This window comes from Martes martes (genome assembly GCF_963455335.1).
Source record: "Martes martes genome assembly, chromosome: 11".
NCBI classification, from domain to species: domain Eukaryota; kingdom Metazoa; phylum Chordata; class Mammalia; order Carnivora; family Mustelidae; genus Martes; species Martes martes.
The window spans coordinates 107,626,584-107,653,078 of NC_137899.1; the positions used below are offsets into that span (position 1 = coordinate 107,626,584).

The 26,495-nt window shown below is 49.1% G+C and overlaps 1 protein-coding gene across 2 annotated transcripts in view; it reads right to left on the bottom strand.

The window, feature by feature from the left end:
- The window catches only part of NCAPG2 (non-SMC condensin II complex subunit G2), a 65,355-nt gene extending 40,394 nt beyond the window's left edge, over positions 1–24,961 (bottom strand). Inside the window, exons 1-12 of one of the 2 annotated variants that reach the window (XM_080819121.1) lie at positions 24,856–24,961; positions 23,506–23,699; positions 23,210–23,321; positions 17,726–17,914; positions 17,265–17,379; positions 15,176–15,330; positions 12,621–12,755; positions 9,968–10,062; positions 8,438–8,507; positions 5,265–5,351; positions 1,698–1,793; positions 552–677 (exon numbers count right to left, since the gene is read on the bottom strand). In XM_080819121.1, the coding sequence (XP_080675247.1) occupies positions 552–677; positions 1,698–1,793; positions 5,265–5,351; positions 8,438–8,507; positions 9,968–10,062; positions 12,621–12,755; positions 15,176–15,330; positions 17,265–17,379; positions 17,726–17,914; positions 23,210–23,287 (1,146 nt within the window). In that variant the 5' untranslated portion in view covers positions 23,288–23,321; positions 23,506–23,699; positions 24,856–24,961. The remainder of the gene's footprint in view (positions 1–551; positions 678–1,697; positions 1,794–5,264; positions 5,352–8,437; positions 8,508–9,967; positions 10,063–12,620; positions 12,756–15,175; positions 15,331–17,264; positions 17,380–17,725; positions 17,915–23,209; positions 23,322–23,505; positions 23,700–24,855) is intronic. The other variant, XM_080819122.1, reaches the window with a different exon arrangement.
- Between the last annotated feature and the right edge of the window lie 1,534 nt (positions 24,962–26,495).

The window sequence follows — 26,495 nt, forward strand, 5'->3', positions numbered from 1 at the left end:
AGCTGGGGGGAGCCCCCACAGCACCCTTGGGAGCAACTGCGGCACCCTAACGTTCTCACGTCTCATTTGACGAGTTACTGCGACAGGCGCTCGCAGGCTTGCCTGAAGACACCACAGTGTGTTTACCCACACTGCTCCACGGGCAACACCAACGTCACCGAAGCGCAGAGAGAGACCCAGAAAAGTGAGCGACTTGCCCAAAGTTACACAACTATCAAGAAGTGGAATCGAACCTGCGTGGGACCTACCGTAACCACAGGTCACACTGCCGACCTGTGCCGGGAGGTAAGAATACGCGTAAACATTTAAAACCGTACAGAGTAATAAATAATGAGATGTTCCAAGGGGACAAAGAGAAAAAGAATAAAACACTGTTGGGTCCACGCTCTCACAGGAGGCGCCGGGAGGACGTGGATTTCTGTGAAGAACGTCACGATCCAGAAAGCCTGCCGTCCGACAGCAGCACACAGGTAGTTACGGGGGAAGCCAGCATCCACACCAGGCCCAGAGGGAGGGGACATCACAGCGGATCAGCCACATGCAATACGTACATAGAGCTCTTCGAACTGTTTCTGAATTTCACTGTCCATTTCGACAGCACTGAAATTTGGATCTCTAACAGGAAACGCTTCAACGAACAGCAGAGCAGCATTCGCCCGGACTTCCGAGTTTCGGGCCTGGAACAAGGAAGGAGTGTTTCAGGGTCGAAGGAGCAAATATTCAGAGGCTTCCAGGCACATTTTCTAAATAATGCTTCTAAAGTATCTCAATACAGACTTACAAATTAAAGACAACCACAATCTTTTAACTGACCAACTTTAAGGTCCAACTTAGACCTTCCATGAACTAAACCAAACTCTTGGCTCGGTAATGACAGATATTCCAAGACCCAGGGGCACCCGAGTGGCTCAGCTGGTTAGCATGTGACTCTTGATCTCAGCTCAGGCCTGGATCTCAGGGTCTTTAGTTCAAGCCCCACACTGGGCTCCATACGTGAAGCCTACTTAAAATAGAGAGAGAGAGAGAGTACAAACCATGGGTTTTGGGGGCACCTGCGGGCACAGCTGGTGAAGCTTCCGACTCCTGCTTTCAGCTGAGGCCATGAGCTCATGGGTCATGAGAAGGAGCCCACACCGGGCTCCCCAGTCAGTGGGGTGTCCGCTTGAGATTCTCTCCCCTGCCCCTTCCCCCACATATTCTCTCTCTAAAACACATAAATCTTTAAAAAAAAAAAAAAAAAAAGACCTAATTCCTCGCCTCAAAGTCCACCTTCTGTCACTAAGAAATAGTGACTCTCTCTCCCAACACTAGATTTACCATGGTGAAAATGACTCATGTTCACTCCAGCACCCCCTGGAAGGCTGTCATCCTGTGTGCCAGTCGTCAGCAGAAGGTCCTGAGGGCCAGGATGGCCCACCCCAACTGCGCAGACCCCCAACGTTTCCACCGCTTTGCGTGGCATGACAGACCCCCTTCCCACCGTTGAGGCCGTGGAGTCAGCCAAAACCAGTTCAGAGGCCCAGTCTAACAGGCCTAAAAATGTTTTTTAAAGAAAAGACATTTATCCCCAAATTTCACAAAGCCCCCAGCTTCCAGTCTTATTTATACTGCCTTATCACAATTCTGAATTAGAGCACAATAAATCCAAAACCATAGTCAGCACGCTCTTAACACGGATGGATTTCGAATAGCTGTACCTTTAGTCCTCTCCAGAGGATGGGTTTGTACAATCTGTAAAGCATCTCTTCCACTCCCTGACGAACTTTCTTTTGATGATGAAAATAACTCAGCACCTAAGAGCAAAGAGAAGAAAAGAAAGGTAATGTTGTTTTGGGGCACGTGGGGGGCTCAGCCGTTAAGCGTCTGCCTTCCGCTCAGGTCGCGGTGCCAGGGTCCTGGGGTCGAGCCCCGCGTCGGGCTCTCTGCTCGGCGGGGGGCCTGCTTCTCCCTCTGCCCACTGCTTCCCCTGCTTGTGTTCCTTCTCTCGCTGTGTCTCTCTCTGTCAAATAAATAAATAAAATTTTAAAGAAAAAAAAGGAAAAAAGAAAGGGAATGTTGTTAAAGACAGCATTTAAGATCCAAGATCAATGACCTTGGGTTATAAAAGGTTTGGGTTGTAGTTTCTACTCTTCTACCAACAAATAACCTCAAAACAAGCTCACTGAGACTTCTAGCGCTCAGGGTGAAGTAGAGGAGGAGTGTGTGTAAAGGACACACCCTGAATGGTCTCTATGGCCCCTTCTGGCTCCAAAATGAGCAGCTCTAAGTCTCTTCGGCTCCAAGAACCTACGACGAGCACGTGAGGCAGGCCTATGTCTCCGATGGGGTGTCACTGCTCAGTGGCCCCTCACGGCACCAGCTTCACCCCAACCTTGTGAGTAACTGGAGAACAGGCTGTGCGCTCAGCCTCCAGCCCTCCGCCTGCCCCAGCCGGAATCTTCCCGCAACTCGTCCGACTCTCGTCATCGGCAACAGTCAGTTTTGCCTTACTTCCTTAATTCACCACTCCTGAACTAAAATTCCGTGAGTGAAAAGTGGAAAATAAAAACGAAACAGGTTATCCAACAATACTCTAAGTGAACCTGAACCAACTTTACCCTAAAAGGACTACAGTCTGGGGATTATTTCTTCTGATTGAGAATTCTTTATTGGGGAGTTTTTACTGATGGTGATAAGTGACATTAGACTAGTACTTCTGTGTGTTACATTATCAGGATTTAGTATCGGTGGTACACTCGCTTTACAGAAAGGTTTTTTTTTTTAAGATTTTATTTATTTGAGTGAAAGCAAGACAGCACAAGCAGGGGGAGCGGCAGACGGAGGAGAAGCAGGCTCCCCGTCGAGCAGGGAGCCCAGTGCGGGCTTCATTCCAGATTCCTGGAATCACGACCTGAGCCGAAGGCAGACGCTTAACCGACTGAGTCTCCCAAGTACCCCAGGAAGATTTTATTTTTATTTACTTATTTATTTATAAGTAGGCTCCACACCCAACATGGTGCTTGAACCCACGACCCTGAGATCAAGAGTTAAGACCAAGTCAGACTGAGCCATGGAGGCGCTTCTTCACAGAAAGACTTTCAAACTGCTTTATCGAGTTATAAATCCCGTACCATAAAAGCCGGCTTTTTGAAGTGTACAACTCAGTGGGCTTCACTATATTCACAGGGTTGGGCAAGCATTACGAGTACCTGATATTAGTAGATTTTCATCGATAGTATAGGGATCTTTCCTTTCAAATTAACATGTGAAGTGTTTCATAAAGCTTCCTTCAACAGATCAGTAATTTATCATAGAAATTTGATGTTTACCAAAAAAAGGGATTTGAGGAAGAAGTTACAGTGTGTTATAATTAATGATAAGAATTAGAGTCCAGGAATATAATGCATTCAAAAACTGAAATTTAGGGGCACCTGGGTGGCTCGGTGGGTTAAAGCCTCTGCCTTCGGCTCAGGTCATGATCTCAGGGTCCTGGGATCGAGCCCCGCAACGGGCTCTCTGCTCAGCGGGGAGCCTGCTTCCCTCTCTGTCTCTGCCTGCCTCTCTGCCTACTTGTGACCTCTGTCTCTGTCAAATATATCTTAAAAAAAAAACAAAAAAAAACAACAACTGAAATTCAATATTCTTTCTTTTAATTCTTTGTATTTCTCATAGTTTTACCAAACAGTGATAATCTACACTTACAATATTTTATAATATTTTCACTACTACCAGAGCAGAAAACCAAATGTGAAAAAAAAGTCTTGGGGGAAAAAGAAGTCTTCACTTATTTGGTAACAAGAAGGAAGCAATTGGGGCAGCTGGGTGGCTCAGTGGGTTAAAGCCTCTGCCTTCGGCTCAGGTCATGATCCCAGGGTCCTGGGATCGAGCCCCGCATTGGGCTCTCTGCTCAGCAGGGAGCCTGCTTCCTTCTCTCTCTCTGTCTGCCTCTCTGCCTACTTGTGATCTCCTTCTCTCTCAAATAAATAAATAAAATCTTAAAAAAAAAAAAAGAAGGAAGCAATTATGTCACAAATTTATCCAGTTGAATATGCTGCCATTCTTTACAACTAAATAGAATCTGAAACAACAAATAAGTGACCCAAGCTGACCTACAACTTAATGAAGCCACACTAGGATTTTGTGGTGTTGTGGGTGGGGGGCAGGCAGCAACTGGATGTATTAATCTCTGTGTTTCTTCTATTTGGATGACTCAAACTAAAGTACCAATAATGTAAAGAAATGTTTTCTTATCTGTTCAAGCTTAATATAATTAGTATATTTACATTCTACAAATAATAATTTTACTATATAAGAAAGTAAAGAGGGTGCCTGGGTGGCTCAGTGGGTTAAGCCTCTGCCTTCGGCTCAGGTCATGATCCCGGGGTCCTGGGATCGAGCCCTGCATCGGGCTCTCTGCTCAGCGGGGAGGCTGCTTCCCCCTCACTCTCTCTGCCTACTTGTGATCTCTCTCTCTCTCTCAAATTTAAAAAAAAAAAAAAAAAAAGTCTTTAAAAAATTAAAAAAAAAAAAGTAAAGAGACAGTCTTTGTTCATTTAGCTTCTTAAAATACAGTTGCCAAAATCAACAGCCAACACACAAGGCACCACTCCTGGTTTAGGACACTGATCTTGTGTCCTGAACAGACCATATTTTCCAATTCCTACTGCCAAGGTCATTACGATTATCAAACACCTAACAGCGTCTTTATGACACGGATAGTAAAGCCTTATTTAGTCAGATCATTTACAACAGAAGTATAAAATTCATATCTAAATTTTGAGAGTAACTTTTAAAAAATTTTTAATTTAAGTAAATTCTGTGCCGCATGTGCGGCTCAGTCTCAGTTCCCTGCCATCAAGAGTCACGCGCTCTACTGACTGGTATCCCTGAGATTAGCTTTATTAAAAGAAACTACCCAAACATTTATTCCATTTGGTTTATAGAATATCAAAATGAAAATCTGATTATGAAAGCAAGTAATAAAAATAATCTCAATATTCTTTTTTGAAAAACTGGTAGTGGCAGTTAGTAATGATTCTGGCCATTTTTATGTCAAAGAATTTAAAGATTATTTGAATAAAGTTCTGACTCTCTTAACAACACACTTTTCTTCTAGTTAAAACTGCCAGCCACCAAATATCAAGATTCTGAGAAATACCTTTTAAGCTGATGCCTGTGGGGGGTTAAATTAATTTTTAAAATTAACATAAACAATAATCTAAAAACAGAGAAGATGAGACATTATCTAAAAAACGCAAGACCGGTGGGGCAAGTGCTTGGCTCACCTCGCGCACTCGGGAGTGCACCGGAGACCGGCGTGGAAGGTGGACGCCGTGGTGCATGAAGTCCTGGATGCAGCTGCTCTCGATGGTCTGCAAGGGCAGGCACAGCGTTAGCTCCAACAGATGACAGGACGGGGGCGCAGCCACTGAGTCGGCTCTGCTCATCCTTGATTCCAGGAGGAAAGCGCCAGAATCCGCTGCTCAGAGCTCTCCTGTTTTAAATCTATCCCTCTTAGAACCCCTTTACCTTTGATACTCCTTTAGCTTCCTCTACCTTTGACGAAACATCCAGTCTGTGCTAGAGAGCAGGCAAGCTTCCCCCTACCCCTTGAGGCTCATTCAAGCCAGACGGCCTAGGGACTCAGTGTGGCCTGAGGGCCTCTCCTGGAACTCATGCTGACCTAGAAGACCTCAGAGACTGGATCTGTCCAAGAGCCTCCCCAGGGCTGATGCTGAACTACCTTTTAGGTGGGGGCCAGGACTTCAAGTGACTGAAACAAGCTCTTTCAGGGCCTCCTTGGGGAGGGGCAGGGCTGAGGGGTGGGTGTGGGTCGCTCTTCGGTTAGACCACAACACCTACATACTTCCAGAGCTGGGCAAGGAGGCAGAGCCAACTGCTGGGAGCAGCCCAGTGGACCTTCTGGTCTGTTACCGTACACTCTGCCCCACTCCTGGGGTCCCATGGCTTTAGGGGAGGACGCAAGGAAAGCCTGCTACTACTACCAGCCTCCTTCATTATCTCTGAAATAGTCCCTTCACCCGAAGATAATAATAAACCTCAGCATCACCACACACGGGGAACCACGCTGACTTGTGACAAAGCGGGGTGTGCGGCACGACCTGTTGAGTGTTTGTGCCACAGAAGTTGAACCTTTAGAGTTACCTCCCAGAATACAGACGTTCTACAGGACAACTGACCCAGTTACTTCAACATACCCATGAATGGCACAAGTTTTGTTTTTTTTTTTCTTTTTTTAAATTTTTTTTTAAAGATTTGTATTTATTTATTTGACAGAGAGAGATCACAAGTAGGCAGAGAGGCAGACAGAGAGAGGAGGAAGCAGGGTCCCTGCTGAGCAGAGAGCCCGATGTGGGGCTCGATCCCAGGACCCTGAGATCATGACCCGAGCGGAAGGCAGAGGCATTAACCCACTGAGCCACCCAGGCGCCCCTGGCACAAGTTTTAAAAACAGAACACAAGGGGGGAGGAATGCTCTGAGAGAGTTAAACGACATAACAAGCAAATGCCATAGGAGACTTATGGGATCCTCATGCCCAAAAAAAAAAACAAAAAAAAGACACCTTTGAAACAAAGCAGAAAAATTTAAATATTTTCAAAAATACCCAGAAATTATTAATTTTAAGTATGTTAACGGCATTGTATAACCATATTCCTTAGAGATGCAGACTGAAGTACACAGATATGCAATTTCATATTTGGAACTTCCTTTAAAAATCTGAAGGGAGGGAGGAAGAGAGAGAGAGCCTGAGAAGTACAAAGAGCTGGCACTAATTTGGTACAGACTCAAACAGTTGTTTTTAACGACTAACACCCATTATTTTTAAAAATTGAGCTTTATTTATTTTTAGTGATTTCTATACCCTAAGTGGAGTTCAAACCCCAGACATCACAAGTTGCACACACCACCGACAGAGCCAGCCAGGCACCCCTACAAATATCTATTTTTAAAACCACTATTGGAGGGCGCCTGGGTGGCTCAGTGGGCTAAGCCGCTGCCTTTGGCTCAGGTCATGATCTCAGGGTCCTGGGATCGAGTCCTGCATCAGACTCTCTGCCTGCAAAAGCAGGCAGGGAGCCTGCTTCCCCCCTCTCTCTGCCTGACTCTCTGCCTACTTGTGATCTCTGTCAAGTAAATAAATAAAATCTTAAAAATAAATAAATAAATAAAACCACTATTGGAGAAAAGGGGGACAAATATTCTTTCCCATAAACAAGTATCATGCAATAATAAAACAATGAAGAAACGTACAGCAATGTCCTGGTTTTGCCCTTTCCTCTAAAATATTTCACACTGCAAAATGATCGTAGATATTGTCAGCAGGGATACGAGCGATCAAGTTTTATCTTTAGAAGTGGAAGTCATAAACCAAGTGATAAACCAAGCTTGAGCTGCACAGGAGCAGAATGGACAGAAGGGAACCCCCGACAGCAGGCAAGCCCTCTCCGGCCCACCAGGTCAGCACCTGCTCCCTGACGAGCAAAGACTCCTCTCTGACTTAGAGTAAAAATTTTACTCTTGGAGAGAAAATACGTTTGAGAATGTAGTATGAGAAAAACAGAAAGGTTATTAGACAAAAACACTTTCTTCTGATATTTTTCCAAAAGGGCCTTTGAGTCTTACTGCGACTGTGAATTACACAGCCACATCTTCATAACGCAGATACTACAGGCCGTTCAACATCAGCCATATTCAAGACGAATGTCTTTATAGTCTCAAAAACAATGTAACTAAAACATAAGGGGTAGTTTGAGGTTCCAGAGCAGCGCAGCCCAACAGAAACAGAATCCTAACCGCAAACGCAATTTTAAATTTTCTAATAGCAACATTAAGAAAAATAAGAAACAGGTAAAATTATTTTAGTAATATATCGTGTTCAGCCCAATATAGCCAAAACATTATCATTTCAACATGCAAGTGATATTTTAAAAACACATTCATAGATATTTTACATTCTTCTCTCTCCACTGCATCTTCATAATCTGGTGTATTTCTCATACAGCACATCTCAGCGCACACTGGACACATTCCCAGGGCACAGCCGGACAGCACAGGTCTAATAAAGCTACCAAAATGACAAGGGACATCTCAAGGAGTGGCAGGAATCCTGGGTCTGTGACTGAGCATGAAAATATATGGGAATGACAGTGAAATCTCAGTCCCCTGGAGCCTCATTATCTGGCTTTATTTTCACAAAAAGCATCAACACAGATTTTTAAATTTTTTTTAAGGTTTTCTTTTTTCCTTTAAGTAATCTCTGTACCCACCGTGGGGCCCAAACTCACAACCCTGAGATCGAGAGTCGCACGCTCTTTCCACTGAGCCCGCCAGGCGCCCCTCAACACAGATTTTAAATGACAATCCGTGATGACTTATTTAGTAACTAGAATACAACAAAAATAAACGTTAACATTTAATAGAATGAAAAGAAAATACCTCCAATATTTTCCCTGAGGCCTTTTTCCAAGCTCTGAAATAAACTTCGGCGATGTGTACCATCAAAGATCTATGGGGGGAGAAAAAGTTAATGCAAGTTCAAACCATTAGACTTTTAAAGTTTATATATTTTTAGTAATCTCTGCACCCAAGATGGGACTCAGACTCATGATCCCAAGATCAGGAGGGCACACTCTTCCAAGTGAGCCAGCCAGGGACCGCGAACGATCATACTCTTAATGTATGTCAGTCCAGGCTCCCTCCTTCCCCAAAGAAGGAGAAATGCCGCTACAGACTCGTGGTCTGCCAAGTACCTACAGAGGCAGGTTATCTACCTGTAGCAGGAAGGGAAGAGGGAAGAAATTGTGAGAAACTGAAGTATCAAACGATCTTCTCCCTTCTCAGCCAAGGCTTCCCCCGAACTTTACTATTCTCTGTGAAATTCTGAGAACATTATGAGAGCCAAATTCTTCAGTCAAAAAAATGTTTAATTTTATAAATACAATTTTGACTTGGGAGTCAATTTTTGACTTCCCAGACGACTGATTCCCTAAAATACCAGAGTTGATTTTTCAATCAGTTTAGAAATCAACTGTTTCAACCCAAATACTTTGCCGGTGAGGAAGTGGGAGGAAGCGCTCCAGCGAACAGGGCAGCTGTGCCGCGGGGATTGGGAACCGCGCTCGGCTCTGCGGGACGCACAGCCCCACCGGCCTCCCGACGGAGAAACCCCGCGACCAAGCGCACCTCCAGAGCAGAGGGCTCCCCCGCAAACCTGCACTGAGCGCTGCACCCGCCGAGCAGCACTCACTGGCCCTGCCGGCTCCGGCCGTGGGGGCTTCCCGAGGCTGGGGGCTCAGGCCGGCGAGCGCACCCCTAGACTCCTGCCCTGTGGGACTCTTCCCGCCACCCCACAGCGCTCCGTCCACGGGGCACTGGAAAGTGTACGTTATCATTCACATGGTATCGGAAGTGCTGGTGACGCGGAATTTACAGCGACCGAGGCTAAGGTTTGACTGGTGAATAATTTGACTATTTAAAGAATGGTCACAGGGGCGCCTGGGGGGCTCCGTGGGTTAAGGCCTCTGTGTTCGGCTCGCGTCATGATCCTGGGGTCCTGGGATCGAGCCCCGCGTCGGGCTCTCTGCTCAGCGGGGAGCCTGCTTCTCCCCCCGCCACCTGCCTCTCTGCCTGTGATCTCTGTCTGTCAAATAAATAAATAAATAAAGTCTTTAAAAAAAAAAAATAAAGAATGATCACAAATTAACAATCTCAATTTCAGTGTCATTACTGAGAAAGAATGATTTCTGAAAGCAGGGAAAAACGCTCTCCCGCGACATAACAGTACATGATAAATACATAGTAAAAACGACAGCACACAATAAACAGTACATAACAAATAATATAATCTTAAGAGATAATTTTTAAAGCTTCCAACACATTAATATAGTTTTAAAAAGTCAGGTCAAATAGAATATTTCATAATCAGATTTAGACAGCACAAAATATTTAATTGCCTTTAATACTTACTTTTGTAACCCCTGTAACTGGTTTTTAATGGTCTCATGGATCATTTTAATAAAATTTATATTCCAATTGAAGAGAGAACTAAGAAATCTTCTTCCCTATAAATTAAAAAAAATGAAAGATATAATGTTGAAATTGCAACCAAATAAAAAGTTCCTGATAACTAAAAAACAAACAATTCTTTGGATGTTCAATAACACGAAAGTCTGTTATTCCCAGTGAACGGAGCACACATAATTGTAACTCGGGACGGCCATCTGGGCCTTGGAGTGACAGAGGGGGGCAGCAGGGCGATGGCAAGAAGACCCCCCCCCGGGGAGGCCCAGCAGCAGACACCCCTGACCTCCTCCCGTGCCCGACCGCAGGGATACACAGACATGCACCGGGCTGCCCAGCAGCTCAATTAAACAGTCCACGAACATTTCATTCCGGCTCTATCTACATAACCTAAAATCAAAGAATGCTTAAAACTTAGCATTTTGGGGTGGAACGGAACCGAACGTCCCTTGACTTCCTCTTTCATAGATGAGAAAACAGGATTTGTGAAGAGGCTCAGCGTCTGCCAAACCAGAACGTTCAAGTAAACACACTCCCCATGTTAGTCCACATGCGTGCCGGCAGATGGCACGTGACCGAGAAGCAGTACCACCTGCCGACACTCCCAACAGCACATAAAACACGTCTACCAAGAAGTGGCTCGCCGGCAACCCCATCACGTGCTCACTGCTCACCCGTCCAGCGCTACTGTCCGCGATCTACAGAAGCGGAGCACACTCTGGTACAGACAGCAGGGCACCCAGGCCTGCAACAGGCCAGTTCAAAGCAAGTATTTATTGCAAGAAACTCGCCGTTACGGCACAAGGTGTTTGTCCTTTACCAGAATAACAGGAAACCACATCAACGACCGTAAAGCCTCATTAGGAAACTCAGTTTAAATGCCGTAAATTCAAAAGACACCAATCCAAAAAAAGGGCAGGGGGTGCTAACACAGATATACATTTACACCTTTACGATGAATCGCGCTTACACAGTGATGTGCAGGTCACCATGCACTATGGACAAGTCACTATAGACAGCTAACTTGTCTGAACTCCCTTTCGGCTACTTTGCTCTCCTTATACTCAACCACAGTCCTGGAGACGCCGAGGGCACAGGCCTCAGGTGCGGCCTCTTTTCCAACAACGACGATGCAGTTAGAGCACCTCCCACATGCCCAGTCCCTGCCAGCCACTGTGCTAAACATTCTACACATGTCACCTCGTGTGCTCCTCGGGAGTCCTAAGAAAGATGCACCGTGGTTCCTATCTTACAGAAGGAAACATGAGGCTCAAAGTAGTCTGATCAAAGCTACCAGTAAGTGAACAAACAGAGATCTAAAAACAGCCTTTCTGGCCTGGGAGCTGAAGGCTTTGGTCACCATGGTCAGTACCCATATTCGGCTGGAGACGGTGCACGGGAGTGGGAAAAGCATGACGTCTTCGCCCCTGACCAGCCACAGGACCCTGAACAAATTTCATTTATGGGCCTCCAAACCAGTACTCCTCCTCCTCCTCTGAGAAGTCTTTCCCCACCTACTTCGGGGAGGAGTGACGACTTCCTCCTTTGGCCTCATATGTATCTGTGATGCCACAAACAATCAGAAAGAAAGGCTCTTTTCTGTAATACAAACAATGACCTTCTCTGCATCCCTAGCATGGGAATACAGTCCGTGTTCAGTAAAGGACCGCGTAAGAATCCCACGAGAACAATTCAGTGTCCAAGAGAACTATGCAAGCTACTCTGTATTTTGTTTTCTAAAAACCACGTTAATAGAAGTAAAAAAGATTAAGTCAATCTTAATAATACATTTATGTAAGACAACGTATCTAAAATATCACTGAAATATGTATTAAGGATATAAGAATTGGTAGTGAATATTTTACATTCTCTTTTCACAGTGAGTTTTGAATCCATGTACTTTAGGTGAAGGCCACAACTCGACTGGCCATAGTCCACGTGCTCAGTAGCTACACGTGGGAACGACCACCCCAATGGACAGTGCAGCAGTACCCAGAAGCTTCTCTCTGGATTGACGAGATCGCAGGCACAGAAGTCAAGAATGCTGTGTGATGATGGTTCTGAGTAAATGCCACTTAGCCTCGAATTAGGGCAGAGGGTCAGGTCTGATCTACTGGGAAATGCTTTCTCAACCTTATTTTTAATTATTCTTTTTTTTTCTTTCATTGAAGAAATGAATTTTTTTTTTAAATTTTGTTAGTGAACATAGAGTGTAATGTTGGTTTCTGGAGGAGAGTTTAGTGATCCATCACTTACCTATGACACCCCGTGCTCATTACACCATGTGCCCTCCTTAATGTCCAGCCCCCAGGTAGCCCACCCCCCACCCAATTATTCTCAAAGTGCAATCACAGGTCCCCCGGATTCACAGCCACTCCTTATCATCTGATTTAATGATGAAATACGTTTGCAAATTCACTATTTGTAAAATGTGTGAATACCGCTAAGTGGCAAAAATGTGCAATAAATGTAACAACTCTTGACAGCGAGGCTGCCTCACTGAAACGCTGCGCGCGGCACAAGAGCAACTACAGTAACTCGGGAAAAACGTCCATTAAAAAGCAGCACACAAAAATACCAAAACAGAAAAACCAGTTACCTCTTCTTTCTTTATGTATTTCACACTCATGAAACACTCAAGTAGCATATCTTTAATGTCTTTACTCTCCTCTAAGTCATAATCAAAGCAATATAAAGCCTGGTGGATACGCCAGAGCCGACATACGTCTGCGCCCTAGAAATGACACAAAAAGGGAAGATGTTAGTTGTTTAATAAATAATTAAGGTCACATTTCAAATTTACGATCAGAATGCTTTATATAGTAAATAATTACAACTCTGGATCATTCATCAAAAAGGAAGAAACCACGCAAAGGCACACAGAAGCACCCACAGGCAGCACAGTCTGGTTTCCGCATGGGGAGCCCGAGTCTGCACCGCCCAGTGCGGCAGCCACCAGCCCGTCAGGCTACAGAGCACGGAAGTGTGACCGGTGCACGAGGAACCCCGCACTCAGCAGTCTTCACTAGAAGTGAAACGCAGGGGTGCCTGGGTGGCTCAGTGGGTTAAAGCCTCTGCTTTCGGCCCGGGTCGTGATCCCAGGGTCCTGGGATCGAGCCCCACGTCGGACTCTCTGCTCAGCAGGGAGCCTGCTTCCTCCTCTCTCTGCGCCTGCCTCTCTGCCTGCTTGTGATCTCTGTCAAATAAATAAAGAAATAAGTCTTTAAAAAAAAAAAAGAAGTGAAACGTAAATAGCCCCATGCTGCTAGGGGTGCCTGTACACCGACGGCACAGGTGTAAAACACTAGAGACATTGAATAAAGTCTGGATTTAAAAGTTAAACAAAAAGGCAGAGAAAATGGATTTTTTTTTTTAAACAGAGTTTAAAAAGATAAACCAACAATGGCTTCAGGATAAATCCTGACAATCCCAGGGCGAGTGAGGAAGTAGCAGTCTTTTCTGTCATCAAACCGCCGGTTCCTTGGAGGCTACGGTGAGGCAGACCCAGACGGTTGGGGGCGTGCTGAAGGCCAAGCCTGCTAGAAAGTTCTGGCAATGTGTATCAGGAGCTCCAAATGCGCACCAAGCTCAAACCCACTGGCCTAAGAAGTTCACTGCTAGGAATCTGTCCTAAGGAAGTTAGGGTATGAGGGGAGAAGACAAAGAGAAGCTCCGAAACATCCCTAAGTTAGGAATGGTCACCTTGGGTAGTGGAGTTACAGAGAGTTTCTATCTTCCTCGTTTTCCCTTTTCTTCATTTGCCCAATTTTCTTTTCTTTTTTTTTTTTTAAGATTTTATTTATTTATTTGACAGAGATCACAAGTAGGCGGAGAGAGAGAGAGGAAGGGAAGCAGGCTCCCTGCTGAGCAGAGAGCCCGATGCGGGGCTCGATCTCAGGAGCCTGGGATCATGACCTGAGCCGAAGGCAGAGGCCTTAACCCACTGAGCCACCCAGCACCCCATCATTTGCCCAATTTTCTAAGATGAACCTAAGTATCTGTTGTTCTCTTCATCAGAGGATAAAACTGTTCTTTTTTTGGAATTTTTTCTTTTTAAAGATTTTATTTGTTTATTTGACAGAGAGACACAGTGAGAGCAGGAACACAAGCAGGGGGAGTGGGAGAGGGAAAGCAGGCCTCCCGCTGAGCAGGGAGCCTGATGGGGGGCACGCTCCCAGGACACTGGGATCACGACCTGAGCCGAAGGCAGACACTTAATGACTGAGCCCTCCAGGCGCCCCCTTTTTCTGAAATTCTTAACTAGACACCAAAGATGAAAGGCTGAGAAACAGACCAAGTTAAATCCAATCCTCAAATCTGCTCTCCAAAACTTCATTAGGCCCAGACTGCCGTCTGACACAACCCCACCTCCTACAGGTGTAGCCCCTGCACGTGGACCTGAGGCCTTCCCTACACTCCTGCCCCCTTTCACCCTCGACCGCACATGTCCACTCCCGTGCAGTCCAAGGTGGGGTCTGCCTCTCAGAGGACCACTCTAACACAGGCAGCGACTCCCACTTACCTGCCTCAGTGAGCCCAGCCCTTCTTCGCCACTAATACCCACTTTTGCTAACAGTGGCAATGTGTCCCTTTAAAAACCGCATCTGCAGCAAACAGATGGGGCCATGCAACCCGGTTCTGGATGATGGACACATGTTGAGAATGTCTGAGGTCTGGCACCTGCTGGAACTCCGCACAAGGGAAGGTGGAGCGGCTCCCCGTACGGGAAGTGACAAGAGGGAGGACAAGGACCACACACCCCAGAAGACAGAGGAGAAAACCCGCATCAGACTGCAATGTGGACGGGACGCTAGGGGGCTCAGTCGGTTAAGTGTCTCCCTTTGGCTCAGGTCATGATCCCAGGGTCCTGGGATTTGGTCCCGCTTCGGGCTCCCTGCTCAGCAGGGAGTTTGTTTCTCTGTCTGCCCTCCTTGTATCCCTCTCTCTGACAAATAAATAAAATCTTAAAAAAAAAATTAAAAAGACCGCAATGTGGAGTCAGCACCCACTGTCCACCCCTGGAAATCTTGGGTTAAAAAGACCCTAACTGGGGAAGCCGCTGCAGTCAGGCCACTTATGAGCGAACATAATTCCTAACTGGTGTGAACAGGTGCGCTATCAAAGGAAGGTATGTATTTTAAAGAGTAAACATACTGTTTTAGTCTCTAGACTCTTCCTTAATAGCATGATAAAAGCAGTCTTTCCCATATCTTCCTTGGCAGGCAGGCCTTTCTCCCACCACAGGACACATAAATCCTGAATGGAACTCTGCAGCTTTCTCTCGGACTCCGGTAATGCATATAAAATACCTGAAACAGAGCACAGTAATTGTCCTGTTAGTAAAGTAAACCAATATTTAATGGTGTAAAGTACTACGACTCATAAAGGTTTGCTAAGCAAACATCAGTTTATGTTTAACTTGCCAGAAAGTTATATACATTATTTATAGAATATAAACGATGTCCCTAGAAAAAAAAAAAAAACCGTTAACTACTGTTATAAAAGCAGACCCAGCAGAATACAGAATTTTAGGACTAGAAGACTCAGAGGGGTCACACTGCCCCGACCCCTCATTTAAGAGAGGCAGGGATTCAAACTATCCAGACATAAGTACACCAACAGGTATCACTGAACCCCCACCCAGGACAGGTGTGGCAAGCACTAATCCCCTGCACCTGTCCTTCCCAGGCTGGCCTCAAATCCCAGCGCACCAGGGACAAACAGTAAAAGCAGTAATTATAATGAATACAAAAACTACAGTGCTTTTATTAACAGAAAAGTTCAAGAAATGAAATGAAAATACTGGTAAGATGCTCATAACTGTAATCCATAGACTTCCGTATGCCACTACATGCACGTTAAGTTCCTGAGTCGATGGGAAATAAGGAACGACTACAAGGCTGGCACTAATCGTTTTACAAAACGGTGTTTGGAGACTGTGAGACCAAACTGCGGTGACGTTCACAAAGCATTGGGAACTATTTATATACTTCTTAATAAGACATAACTTCTTAGTAAGACATGGTATTTCAATACACGAACTCTGAATAAAACAGATACATAAATCCAAGTGGCACCAAGAATGAGGAGTCTGACAGGAGAGCTTGTCACACGGAACTAATTAGTTCATAGGGTGAAGGTGAGGACACCTAGATGATTTTTCTTAAAACTCATTAATGGGGCGCCTGGGTGGCTCAGTGGGTTAAAGCCTCTGCCTTCGGCTCAGGTCATGATCTCAGGGTCCTGGGATCGAACCCCGAATCGGACTCTCTGCTCAGCAGGGAGCCTTCTTCCCTTCCTTTCTCTCTGCCTGCCTCTCTGCCTACTTGTGATCTCTGTCTGTCAAATAAATAAAATCTTAAAAAAAAAACAAAAAAACCTCATTAAAACTTCTTTTGCATCTTTTTTACCTATAAAATAGTTTTATGTAAACATTTTGTAATCAGAGATTCTCACTAATTCATAGTGTTCCTCCTCAATTAATAACTACAGTTTCACAACTCAGTTAAAACCTGAAAAGCACCATGAGATAAGTTTCAATAGTAAAGCTCCCCTAAGAGTCAATAATTATTCCTCAGGTCATGTTCATAACACATTTCAAGAAAAAAAAATGCAATGTCACAAATGCTTGGTTGAGCCGAAACTTTCTGGCAGTAATCACCAGTTGAGGAATTCATAGTCAGACCATTTTCCCTTAATAAGCTCTTTTTTTTTTTTTTAAGATTTTTGTTTATTTATTTATTTGACAGACAGAGATCACAAGTAGGCAGAGAGGCAGGCAGAGAGAGAGAGAGAGGAGGAAGCAGGCTCCCTGCTGAGCAGAGAGCCCAACGCGGGGCTCGATCCCAGGACCTTGGGATCATGACCTGAGCCGAAAGCAGAGGCTTTAACCCACTGAGCCACCCAGGCGCCCCTTCCCTTAATAAGCTCTTACCACTTAAGAGCTACAGGGTCCTACAGGTCAAATGAGACATTCTGGAAAATCTGAAAACAACGAGCAGTCGTTATTCAGTAATGCACAATTTTCAGCACCTGAAACAGTTCTACATGGCTTAAATTAAACGAGTTCATCAGGACTGTTCCTAAAAGACTGTTTCTTTGCTCCTTTTCTAGTTGAAGTAAAAGAGCTTATATGCACAGTCATGCCTTACTCCTTCCACTTCTACGTGACGACTGTTTCCTTGACAGAGAATCGCCGGCTGCCCGCTTCTGAACTTGTCACGTCATCACAAACTCAACTCACCATTCAACATGACCGCACATTCCAGTAAGTCTTCATAGTTCTCACTCTCATTTATTACGGGTACAGAAGCAAGAACCACAGATGTAACTGCATGAATTATTTCTATGTTTTCTTTCTACAAATGAAAAAAAAATCAAAGTTCAAGTGATTTAAGATCAACTTAAAAGACAATTTTTAAAAGAAATGTGAACGTTACTAAATTTATTAAATCAACCCACACTTCTAGCTTATTCTAAAAAGTGAATTAAAATTTGAATACAGGTCATTTGTGCACAAAGAACAGCAACACTGAACAGAAGACTAATCACGGCAGGATTGGGAAAAGTAAAACTATAATAGATTTCTGATATTCTTAACTTCCAGCTTTAAGTTTCTTCTTAACTTAAAATTCAATTATATACCTTAACTAATCTTTAACACAGAAAAGGTAACAAGTTTTACATCTGAAGGACTACTCCTACCATTTTTGCATCATGCTCTGTTTCCATATCGTCTTCATCCTGGACTTCCACCCTCTGCCACCCAGCCACCGGGCTTTCTAACAACACATCTGTTAACAAATTCTTGAGCCTCTGCCATAGCTCTTCTTTCTGTTTCCTTGATAATTCATCCAGTAATTCATTTAGGCTGAAAGGGTCAGAAGCATCTTTCTGCAAAGTATATAGCAATTGTTACATTTTATTTTATTTTTTTTTAAAGATTTTATTTATTTATTTGACAGAGAGAGATCACAAGTAGGCAGAGAGGCAGGCAGAGAAAGAGGGGGAAGCAGGTTCCCTGCTGAGCAGAGAGCCCGATGCGGGGCTCGATCCCAGGACCCTGGGATCATGACCTGAGCCGAAGGCAGAGACTCAACCCACTGAGCCACCCAGGCGCCCAGCAATTGTTATATTTTAGATACAAAAATTAGTTCTACCCCTTTTTTAATGGCATCAAAAGTCTAAGTGCTAAGTTAATTATCATCTCAAGAGCTGAATTGTAGTTTTGAAATACTTTTCCTACAGGGAAAAGTACAGGAATTACAAGACAGAAAGCAGATCCCAGGACGCCTGCGTGGCTACATTGGTTACATGTCCACCTTCGGCTCAGGTCGTGATCCCGGGGCGCTGAGATCCAGCCCACACTGGGCTCCCTGCTTAGCAGGGAGTCTGTTTCTCCCTCTCCCTCTGACCCCTCTGCCAGCTTGTGTGCTCTCTCTCAAATAAATAAATTTTAAAAATAAGATTAGGATAAAATAATAAAACAGAGAGTAGCAGCTCCCTCCTCTACCGAGTCAGCAATAGTAACCTGGTCTTTGGAGTTTAAAATTTCACCCGCTTAAAAAGACACTCTCTACAATCAGTCCATCCAGACGTCTACCATCTCCACGCCTGTAATGAGGGCACGAAGGTGTGCTGGAGCTACACAACTGGCACTGTATAGCTCCAGCTCCCAACACAGCAAAGCCAACTGAGTATTTGCAGTTTTTGATCTCCTGCCCAAAGTGGGCCCTCAATACCCACCTCTCCCTCGTCGTCCCTAGACATCATTCTCTCCCATTAGCCAACGAGACCACATCAGACCCTCTCAACTACCCTTACAACCCCTGAGATAAGCATTTCCTCTCACTCTGAGCGGATGACCTCACTTATTCTGACACAGCAAACAGAAACCGTTATCGAAAGGGTAGAGGGTCCATTACAAAGGGAACACCAGCAGCTAATGTGAGCACCAAAACAGTATCATGACCCAGCAAGTAAAGTAAGAACCAGTGAAACTATACTGATAGTAAGTAAATAACAAATAACAGACAGCATCGCCATGCTACAGAACACCGATGAGTAAACATGGAAGGAACATGCGGTTGGAAAATCACAATTTCAGAGCCATTATGGTAATAACTGATTCAGGCAAGAATCATCAGGTGATATGAAAACTCGTGGGTAGAAGCTGGATGAGGAGCAGGGTGCTTACCTGATCTCAACGTGCTTCCCCAGTGAAGACTACGCCTTCCTTATGGAAGTGGAAACGAGTAGCTTCACAGGGAAGAACTCTGCTGGACCGCCACCCTAAGGTGACGGATTAAAACTAACCTCACCAGTAACGGGACAAACGGACATCATTGTCTCCACTGAGGAAAACAAAACACCACTTACGCAGCTCCTGCCAAAGTGCATAAAATAAATTTAATCAAATCATAAGTAGGTGCAAACTGAAGGGCGTGCCACAGACCGCTGCCTATACCCTTCACACGTGTCCCTGTAATGAAAAATGAAGCAGGGCCGAGAAACGCTCTGGGCTAGAGAAGATAACAAGTCAGACAACACAAGGCGACGCGCGATACCGAGCGGGGCCCTGGACCAGGGAAAAACATGACCAAGTATGCAGACGGTAGTACCCTTGTGCCAATGTCAACTTCCCTGACTTTCAGAATTTTTATTGTGATTACGTAAGAGAAAATCTCTGTTTAGGCAACTACACACCGAAACGTTTGGGGATCAGACAAATGCCTGCAAGAGACCTTCCAAATGACTCAGAAAGAACAAGTAAACGCAGGGAATGAACAAGAAAACACGGCAGACGGTAACGGGCACATCTGAGTGCAGGGGATTCAGAACCCTTCTGCAACTTTCCTTTAACTCTGCAGTTCTTCCAGTAGCAAAGGGGAGGGCAGGTAGCGTCTCCAGGGCCCTCCAAGGCTACCTCCCCACCCTCACTCCTACCATCTGCCCTCCTCTCCCAGGGAGCCCCACCTGAGCTGTCCGGGTGTGCACCTGCCTTGGGGTCTTCCCCTCCCCATCCCTCTCGTCCAGAATTCTCCTCCCTCAGTCTCCAGAGGGCCCGTTCACATCTCTGACAAAACCACACTGTGCTCCCATCCTGTGCCTCTCGAACCTCTCCCCTGCCCTCTAGAACCTAAGCTCTCTCTGGGCAGAAACTTGGTATATGCTGTACCCCAAGCCCCAGAGCAGAGCCTGGCATCCAGACAGCACTCAGGACAAGCTCCTTAAAAGGCACTTATCCTGGGTCCTGATCCTCCTACTCTCAACACGAATCCTTGATTCTCAGAGAACCACTGAGGACAAAGTCAGTGCTGCTCTACAAAACTTGTTCTGAAATGTAAATTTGTTTTAATGAGAACAACACATAAGGGAACAATTTCAGCAAAAGGCAATTTCTGGTTTACTTTGGTGGGATTTCACCAGTAGGTGAATGCAGAAAACTACATGCACTGAGCGGAGCCTCGGAGGCACAAAAAACACACACCCCAGACACCTGCCAGCTCCTGGGACCCCACATGTGCTGCAGGCCACACCATCCACACCTCGGGTCCATCCTACCTTCAAGACCCACCTTGAGGCAACCCTCTGACCAGTACTATCTCTTCAATGCTCCCTGTCCCCCCAGCCTGGTCTTTTTCTTCTCTTCTCTTCCTGTCACACAAAGGTTTGGCAGGCTAGCCCCTGGGAGCCCGGGCACCCACTTCCAACTGCAAACTTAGGATCTTTTTCAAGATAAATGTCATGTTTACAGGGCGCCTGGGTGGCTCAGTGGGTTAAAGCCTCTGCCTTTGGCTCGGGTCATGGTCTCAGGGTCCTGGGATTGAGCCCCGCATCGGGCTCTCTGCTCAGCAGGGAGCCTGCTTCCCCCCCCCCACCGCCTGCCTCTGCCTACCTATGATCTCTGTCAAATAAATAAATAAAATATTTTTTTTAAAAAAAGTCATGTTTACTATGGTATTTATGTACTTCTTAGAGAGTTAACTTGTATAAAACTACTTCTCATTAGGTCACCATCTTTTTTTAATGTGTCACTGGGGAGGTTTTTGAGTGTCATGCCCTTAAACCCTTGTCCCATAAACCTCCTGGTTTTCATTGCTGTTCTGCAGAGTATAGTGATTTTTGGCAATTTCCGGCATTGCCTATGTTGCCTTGTAGCAGAACCGACTGCATGTAGGCAGGCCCACTTAGTAGGCCTTAAACTGACTTCGTTATCTGGCTGACCACGTAAAACTGCCATTATTCAACTACCTGACCTACAGAATGGCATTTCATATCTTCCAACTCAAGGAAAACAAGTGCTGCACAATTCTACATCTTCTCGTTTTCGTGTTAATTAAGAGCTACACAGTGATTGAGATACTAAATTACCAAGTGTTAATAAGGCTTGGCACTCATGAACTAAAACGAATGCCCATGAATACGAGGACGAGCTCAGCATCCTCCCCAGACGTCCGTTGCCGAGCAACCATCCGAGGCTCTGGAGCGTGTGACCCGGGAAGTCCGCGGCAAGCACCTCACAGGGCGCTCCGTCACCACAGCAGCAGTGTGATCTTGCCAGGACTGTGCCAACCAAACGCTGCTACTTTGGCCTTCTGATTTTAAACTAATATTACCTCCGCTTCACCACCATCAGTTCAGCCTGTGGTACTGATGCTGTGACACCGGTCTGCAACGGCAAGCTTACAGGCTCCAAACCACATGTGCATCGCACATCTAATACAATGCGAATCAGAGACACTCCTCCTCCAACAGGCGTCAGGTAGCATCTAGACAGTCCGCTCCGACAGACACTTCTGCGATGTGCTGATGTGCATTCATGCCGGTCATTTTCAAGTTTACAGAAAACGAATTTACAACACAAAATCGTACTAGAAGCTCATTTCCTCTTAAAAAGAAAAATGACTTCATAAATGTTGCTAGCAACAAATTTCCTATTAGGATACCCTCTACCTCTTAATTACTACTAACTTAATTTCCAGTGCATGAGCAGAACAAGTGAGGTGTGCGTCTCCTGCCCCAAAGTCGCAGTGCTTTAGAGCTGGCTCCTTAGGGTCAGGGCTCCTCAGAGTTCTGTCCTAGGCTTCGCTTCTCTTATTGCACTACAGTTGATCCCGTGTGTTCCCATGACTGGAGCTCCCCAGTGCTCCTGAGGACACCCAAATCTGTCTCTCCCCAGGCCTCTTTCCTGGGCCTCAGATACAGCTACCCACGCACCCAGTGGACATCACCTTGCGCACGTCCCCTGGCAATCATCCAGAACACCCCACACTGAGCCTGCCTTGCCCCCACGTCCATGATCTCACTGAAAGGCACAAATCAGACCCTAGAATCTGCCTCAGCCCTGTCCCTGGCCTGAGTCCAGTCAACAGCACCACCACCTCACCACCGGGCAGCTCACAAAGGCACCCACATCTCCCAGGCCCATCCGCTAATGTGGCCACCATCACGCAGGGCACGGCCAGCTCACGCCTCTCCGGGTTCTCGTGTTGCCCTCTTCAGTGTGTGCACGTACAACCCCCACAGCTCTCAGGATTAAGTCTCAGCTCACTCAAGTGGCAGGAAGGACAGACGTCATCTGAATCTCAGCCCCTGCCTCTTTCTGACCTGGCATTTCTACACCCAACCCCACCGAATGTCCTCAAGTTCAAACAGCATCTGCCTTCTCTGGTCTTCAAAGCCATCCCCTCTACTTAGAGGTCCTTCCCTACACCCATCTTTGACTGGCTGACTTGTCTCCTCTTTGTATCAAAGCTTCCACACCCTTCCCACGGGGACAGGGCACAGTCTGTGGCTGGATTTGGGTCCCTCCCATACCCTTGCCCTAGCTTAGTCTTTTTACCCTGGTGGATTTTCACACCTGCATCTACCACAGCGCTGTGAACGACCTGAGGACCAAAAGAGCACATCTTCCTCACTATGCCTCGCACAAACAAGGGATCGGTGACTATTTAAGTAACTAGAAGCACACGGTGTGACATCGCTTGGCACTCTTACACTCCCGTAAAAGGAAGCAGGAAATGCAATTTGTGAATCGTTGCTCATTAGCAGGTGTATTTGAGAATAGTTTTGTGTGTTTTTTTTTTTAAATAAACCCTAGTCTCTGAAGATTCACTCAGATAAGTGTGTTTCATTTGTGGATGTAATTAACAGTCAAATCTTAACAAAGCTAAATATAAAACTTACATCAAGTTGAACAAACTGCAAAAATTCTCCAGTCAGCTCCTTAGACACGGCCTGTACGAATGTCTCTCGTTTCTCCATGACCGATGAAACTGTTCTGCACACGGCATTTATTCTGTAACCCCAGCAGAAAACACAGTCCTCCTGAAACTTGAATTTGCAAATATATCTTTTCCTACAAGATATAATTTGGTACTAACATCTGGAGTTGCAGCAAACAAAAAACCAAAAAACCAGACATTTTTTAACACTGTTCTGATATTCAACAAGCTATAACATCTAAAAAATAATTCTCTCACTTTCTTTACCAAGGTCAGTCGCAACACAACATGACGTTCCGATCGACTGTTGCTGAAGTCAGCACCACGGAAGAAAGAGAAATCCAGACGGTTGCGGGAGGCTCACCTCTAGGCAGGTCAGCGCGGGTCAACAGAAGCCGGCCGGTTCCACCACAAACCGGGCGGAGGGGTCTCGGCGGCGCCCGGAGAAAGCGCTGAAAGAAAAGAGCAAACGGAGGGAGAGCAGGCTGCCGGCAGCGGCCAAGTCCCGCAGACCGCCCTTCTCCGGGCCGCTCCGCTACCACAGCAGCGGAGACGGGGCCTGCGGTGCAGCGCGCCCGGGCCACCCGGGAGCTCGTTAGCGGGCGCAGGTGCGGGAGGCGCGCGCGGCCACGGCTGCTACAGTCCCGCGGGAGCCGGAGCTCGGGGACCGCGCGCGACGCCCCCGCCCGGCCTGGGCCTCCCACTCCGCACCCGGGGCTGGCGGGGCTCAGACGTCCAGCCCCCGACGGAGGCACAGCCGGAGGGCGGAGCGGACGCGCGGCCAGGCCGCTCCCGCCAAGCCCCGCGAAGCCCCCCGCGCCGTCCCCGTCAGAGGGAGCCGAGCGGAACCTCCCCGGCCCCGGCGGGAACACACAGCCCCAGGCCGTCTGCGGGGCTACGGACGCGCGACCCGCGGCCGGCCGGGCGGCAGGGAGGGGCCAGCCGCAAGCGCGATGACTAATTCCGGCCGCTGTCCGCGCCCGGAGCCCTCGGCACCCCGCGCCTCCGACGCGCGTCCGGAACTCTCCCCCGGGGCCGCCCGCGCCGGGCCCCCGCCCGCAGGCTCGGTCGGAGCACGGCCTCCCCGCCCTCGGACCGGGCCACCAGCTCTCGGCCTCGCGCCCTGGCCGTGTCCCCGCGGCCCGTCTGCGGACTACGGGCGCCCCGGCCCTCGGCGTGCAGCCCGACGCGGGGCTCCGGCTGGGGCGTCGTGTCAGCTCGCAGGGACCGGCCGCGGGGCGCACGGGGTCCCGCACGGCGGGGACGCGAGCGCGGGCCGGGGACGCCCGGCGCCGGGCAGCTCCTGTGGACGGGGCGGCAGCGCCCCCGGAGCCGGCCGTGCTCGGGACGACGACCGCCGCGAGGGGCGGGGGCCCGGGCGGCGGGGGGGGCCCAGCGCGGGGGCTGCGGAGGGGGCGCGTCCCCTCGGGGGCCGGGGCCGCGGTCCCCCCGGGCTCAGCCGCGGGCGCCGGCGCGCCAGGCCCCGGGGCCGCCCCCAGCCGCCGGCGTCGCTGCGGGACGGCGGGCCCTCCCCGCCCGACCCCCGCCGCGTCCCGACCCTCGCCCCCGCCCGGAGCCCCGCCCGCCGCCCCGCACCGCGGCGCTCACCTCGTCCCGCAAGCCCGCCGCTTCCCGCGCTGGGACCAGATTCAAACCCGCCCGCGCGCGCGACGCGACGCGCCCCGCCGCCCGGGCGTCATCACGCGCCGCTCTCGCGAGAGCCGAGCGCGCCTGGGCGGGGTCCGCCGGAGGGCGCGCTCCAGGCCCCGCCCCGCGCCTCGGCCGCGCTCTGCGCCCCGGCCCCGCCCCGCCAGGCCCCGCCCCGCCAGGCCCCGCCCCGCCAGGCCCCGCCCCGCCAGGCCCCGCCCCGGCCCCGCCCCGCGGCCCCGCCGGCCACGCCTCTCCCGCGCCGCGCAGAGACGCCGTGGGGTCGTGCGGGGCGTTTCGGCGGCCTGCGCGGGGCGACCCCGGCGTGACTGTGGAGACGGACTGTGGAAGCCGCCGGCCGCTGCGGGCCTCGGGCGCGACCCGGCTGCGGGCGGCTGCGGGCGGCTGCGGGGCGGCTGCGGGCGGCTGGGGGCGGCCGGCGAGCGGTCGGGTCCCCCTCGCCCCCCGGTCCGGGCCCCCGCACACGGCCCCCGCCGCGCCGGTTCCGCACGCCGTGTCGCGCGAGACGGGCTCGTGGGGCGTCGTCGCCGCCGGGACGCGGGGCCGCCGGTCGGGGTGGACGGGCGCGCGGTGCTGCGGCCGCGCCTGTCCTCGGAGTCGGCGCCCGCGGGAGGGAACGAAGACGCGCGCCCTGCGGACCCCCCCCGACGGGCCCGCCTCCGCCGCGCTGACGGCCGGTCCCTGCGGAAGGACGCGGCGGCCGCCCCCGGGGCGCAGGTCCCCGTGGAGGCGCCGGGGACCCCGGGGGGCCACGCCCTTCCTCGCCCGGTGGCCGACGCGCGTCCGCGTCCGCTGCCGTCCCGGAGCCGCCCCGGGGTCCGCGCCACGCGCAGTCGGCCGCCGCCCTCCCGTCCACCCGCGCCCTCCTGTCCACCCGCGCCCTCCTGTCCACCCGCGCCCTCCTGTCCACCCGCGCCCTCCTGTCCACCCGCGCCCTCCTGTCCACCGCCGCCCTCCCGTCCACCCGCGCCCTCCTGTCCACCCGCGCCCTCCTGTTCACCCGCGCCCTCCTGTCCACCCGCGCCCTCCTGTCCACCGCCGCCCTCCTGTCCACCCGCGCCCTCCTGGCCGCCGCCGCCCTCTTGTCCACCCGCGCCCTCCTGTCCGCCGCCGCCCTCCTGTCCACCCGCGCCCTCCTGTCCACCCAGGCCCTCCTGTCCACCGCCACCCTCTTGTCCACCGCCACCCTCTTGTCCACCCGCGCCACGCTCAGTCGGCCGCCGCCCTCCTGTCCGCCGCCGCCCTCCTGTCCACCGCCGCCCGCCGGCCCCACGGCCCACTCTCCCACAGCTCTGATCTGCCCTGCGCGGACCGGAGCCCGCCATCCGTTCTTTTCATGTAATCTGTGTCCACTGACAACCGCACTGACTTTCCACAAGTTGGAAACGCCCCGAGTTTCACAAGGTGTTTTATCCCGTGGCTTGGGCTCGTTCGCTGTCTCAGCTCCTCGGACCTTTACCGAAACCCTCTGCCCAGAGGCGCTGGATTACTATGAACTACTGTACACTGTTTCCTCTTTCATTTAAGGCACTTTCGTCGATGCCATTTTTTAATAAAATAAAAGTTTGGGGGAGCTTGAT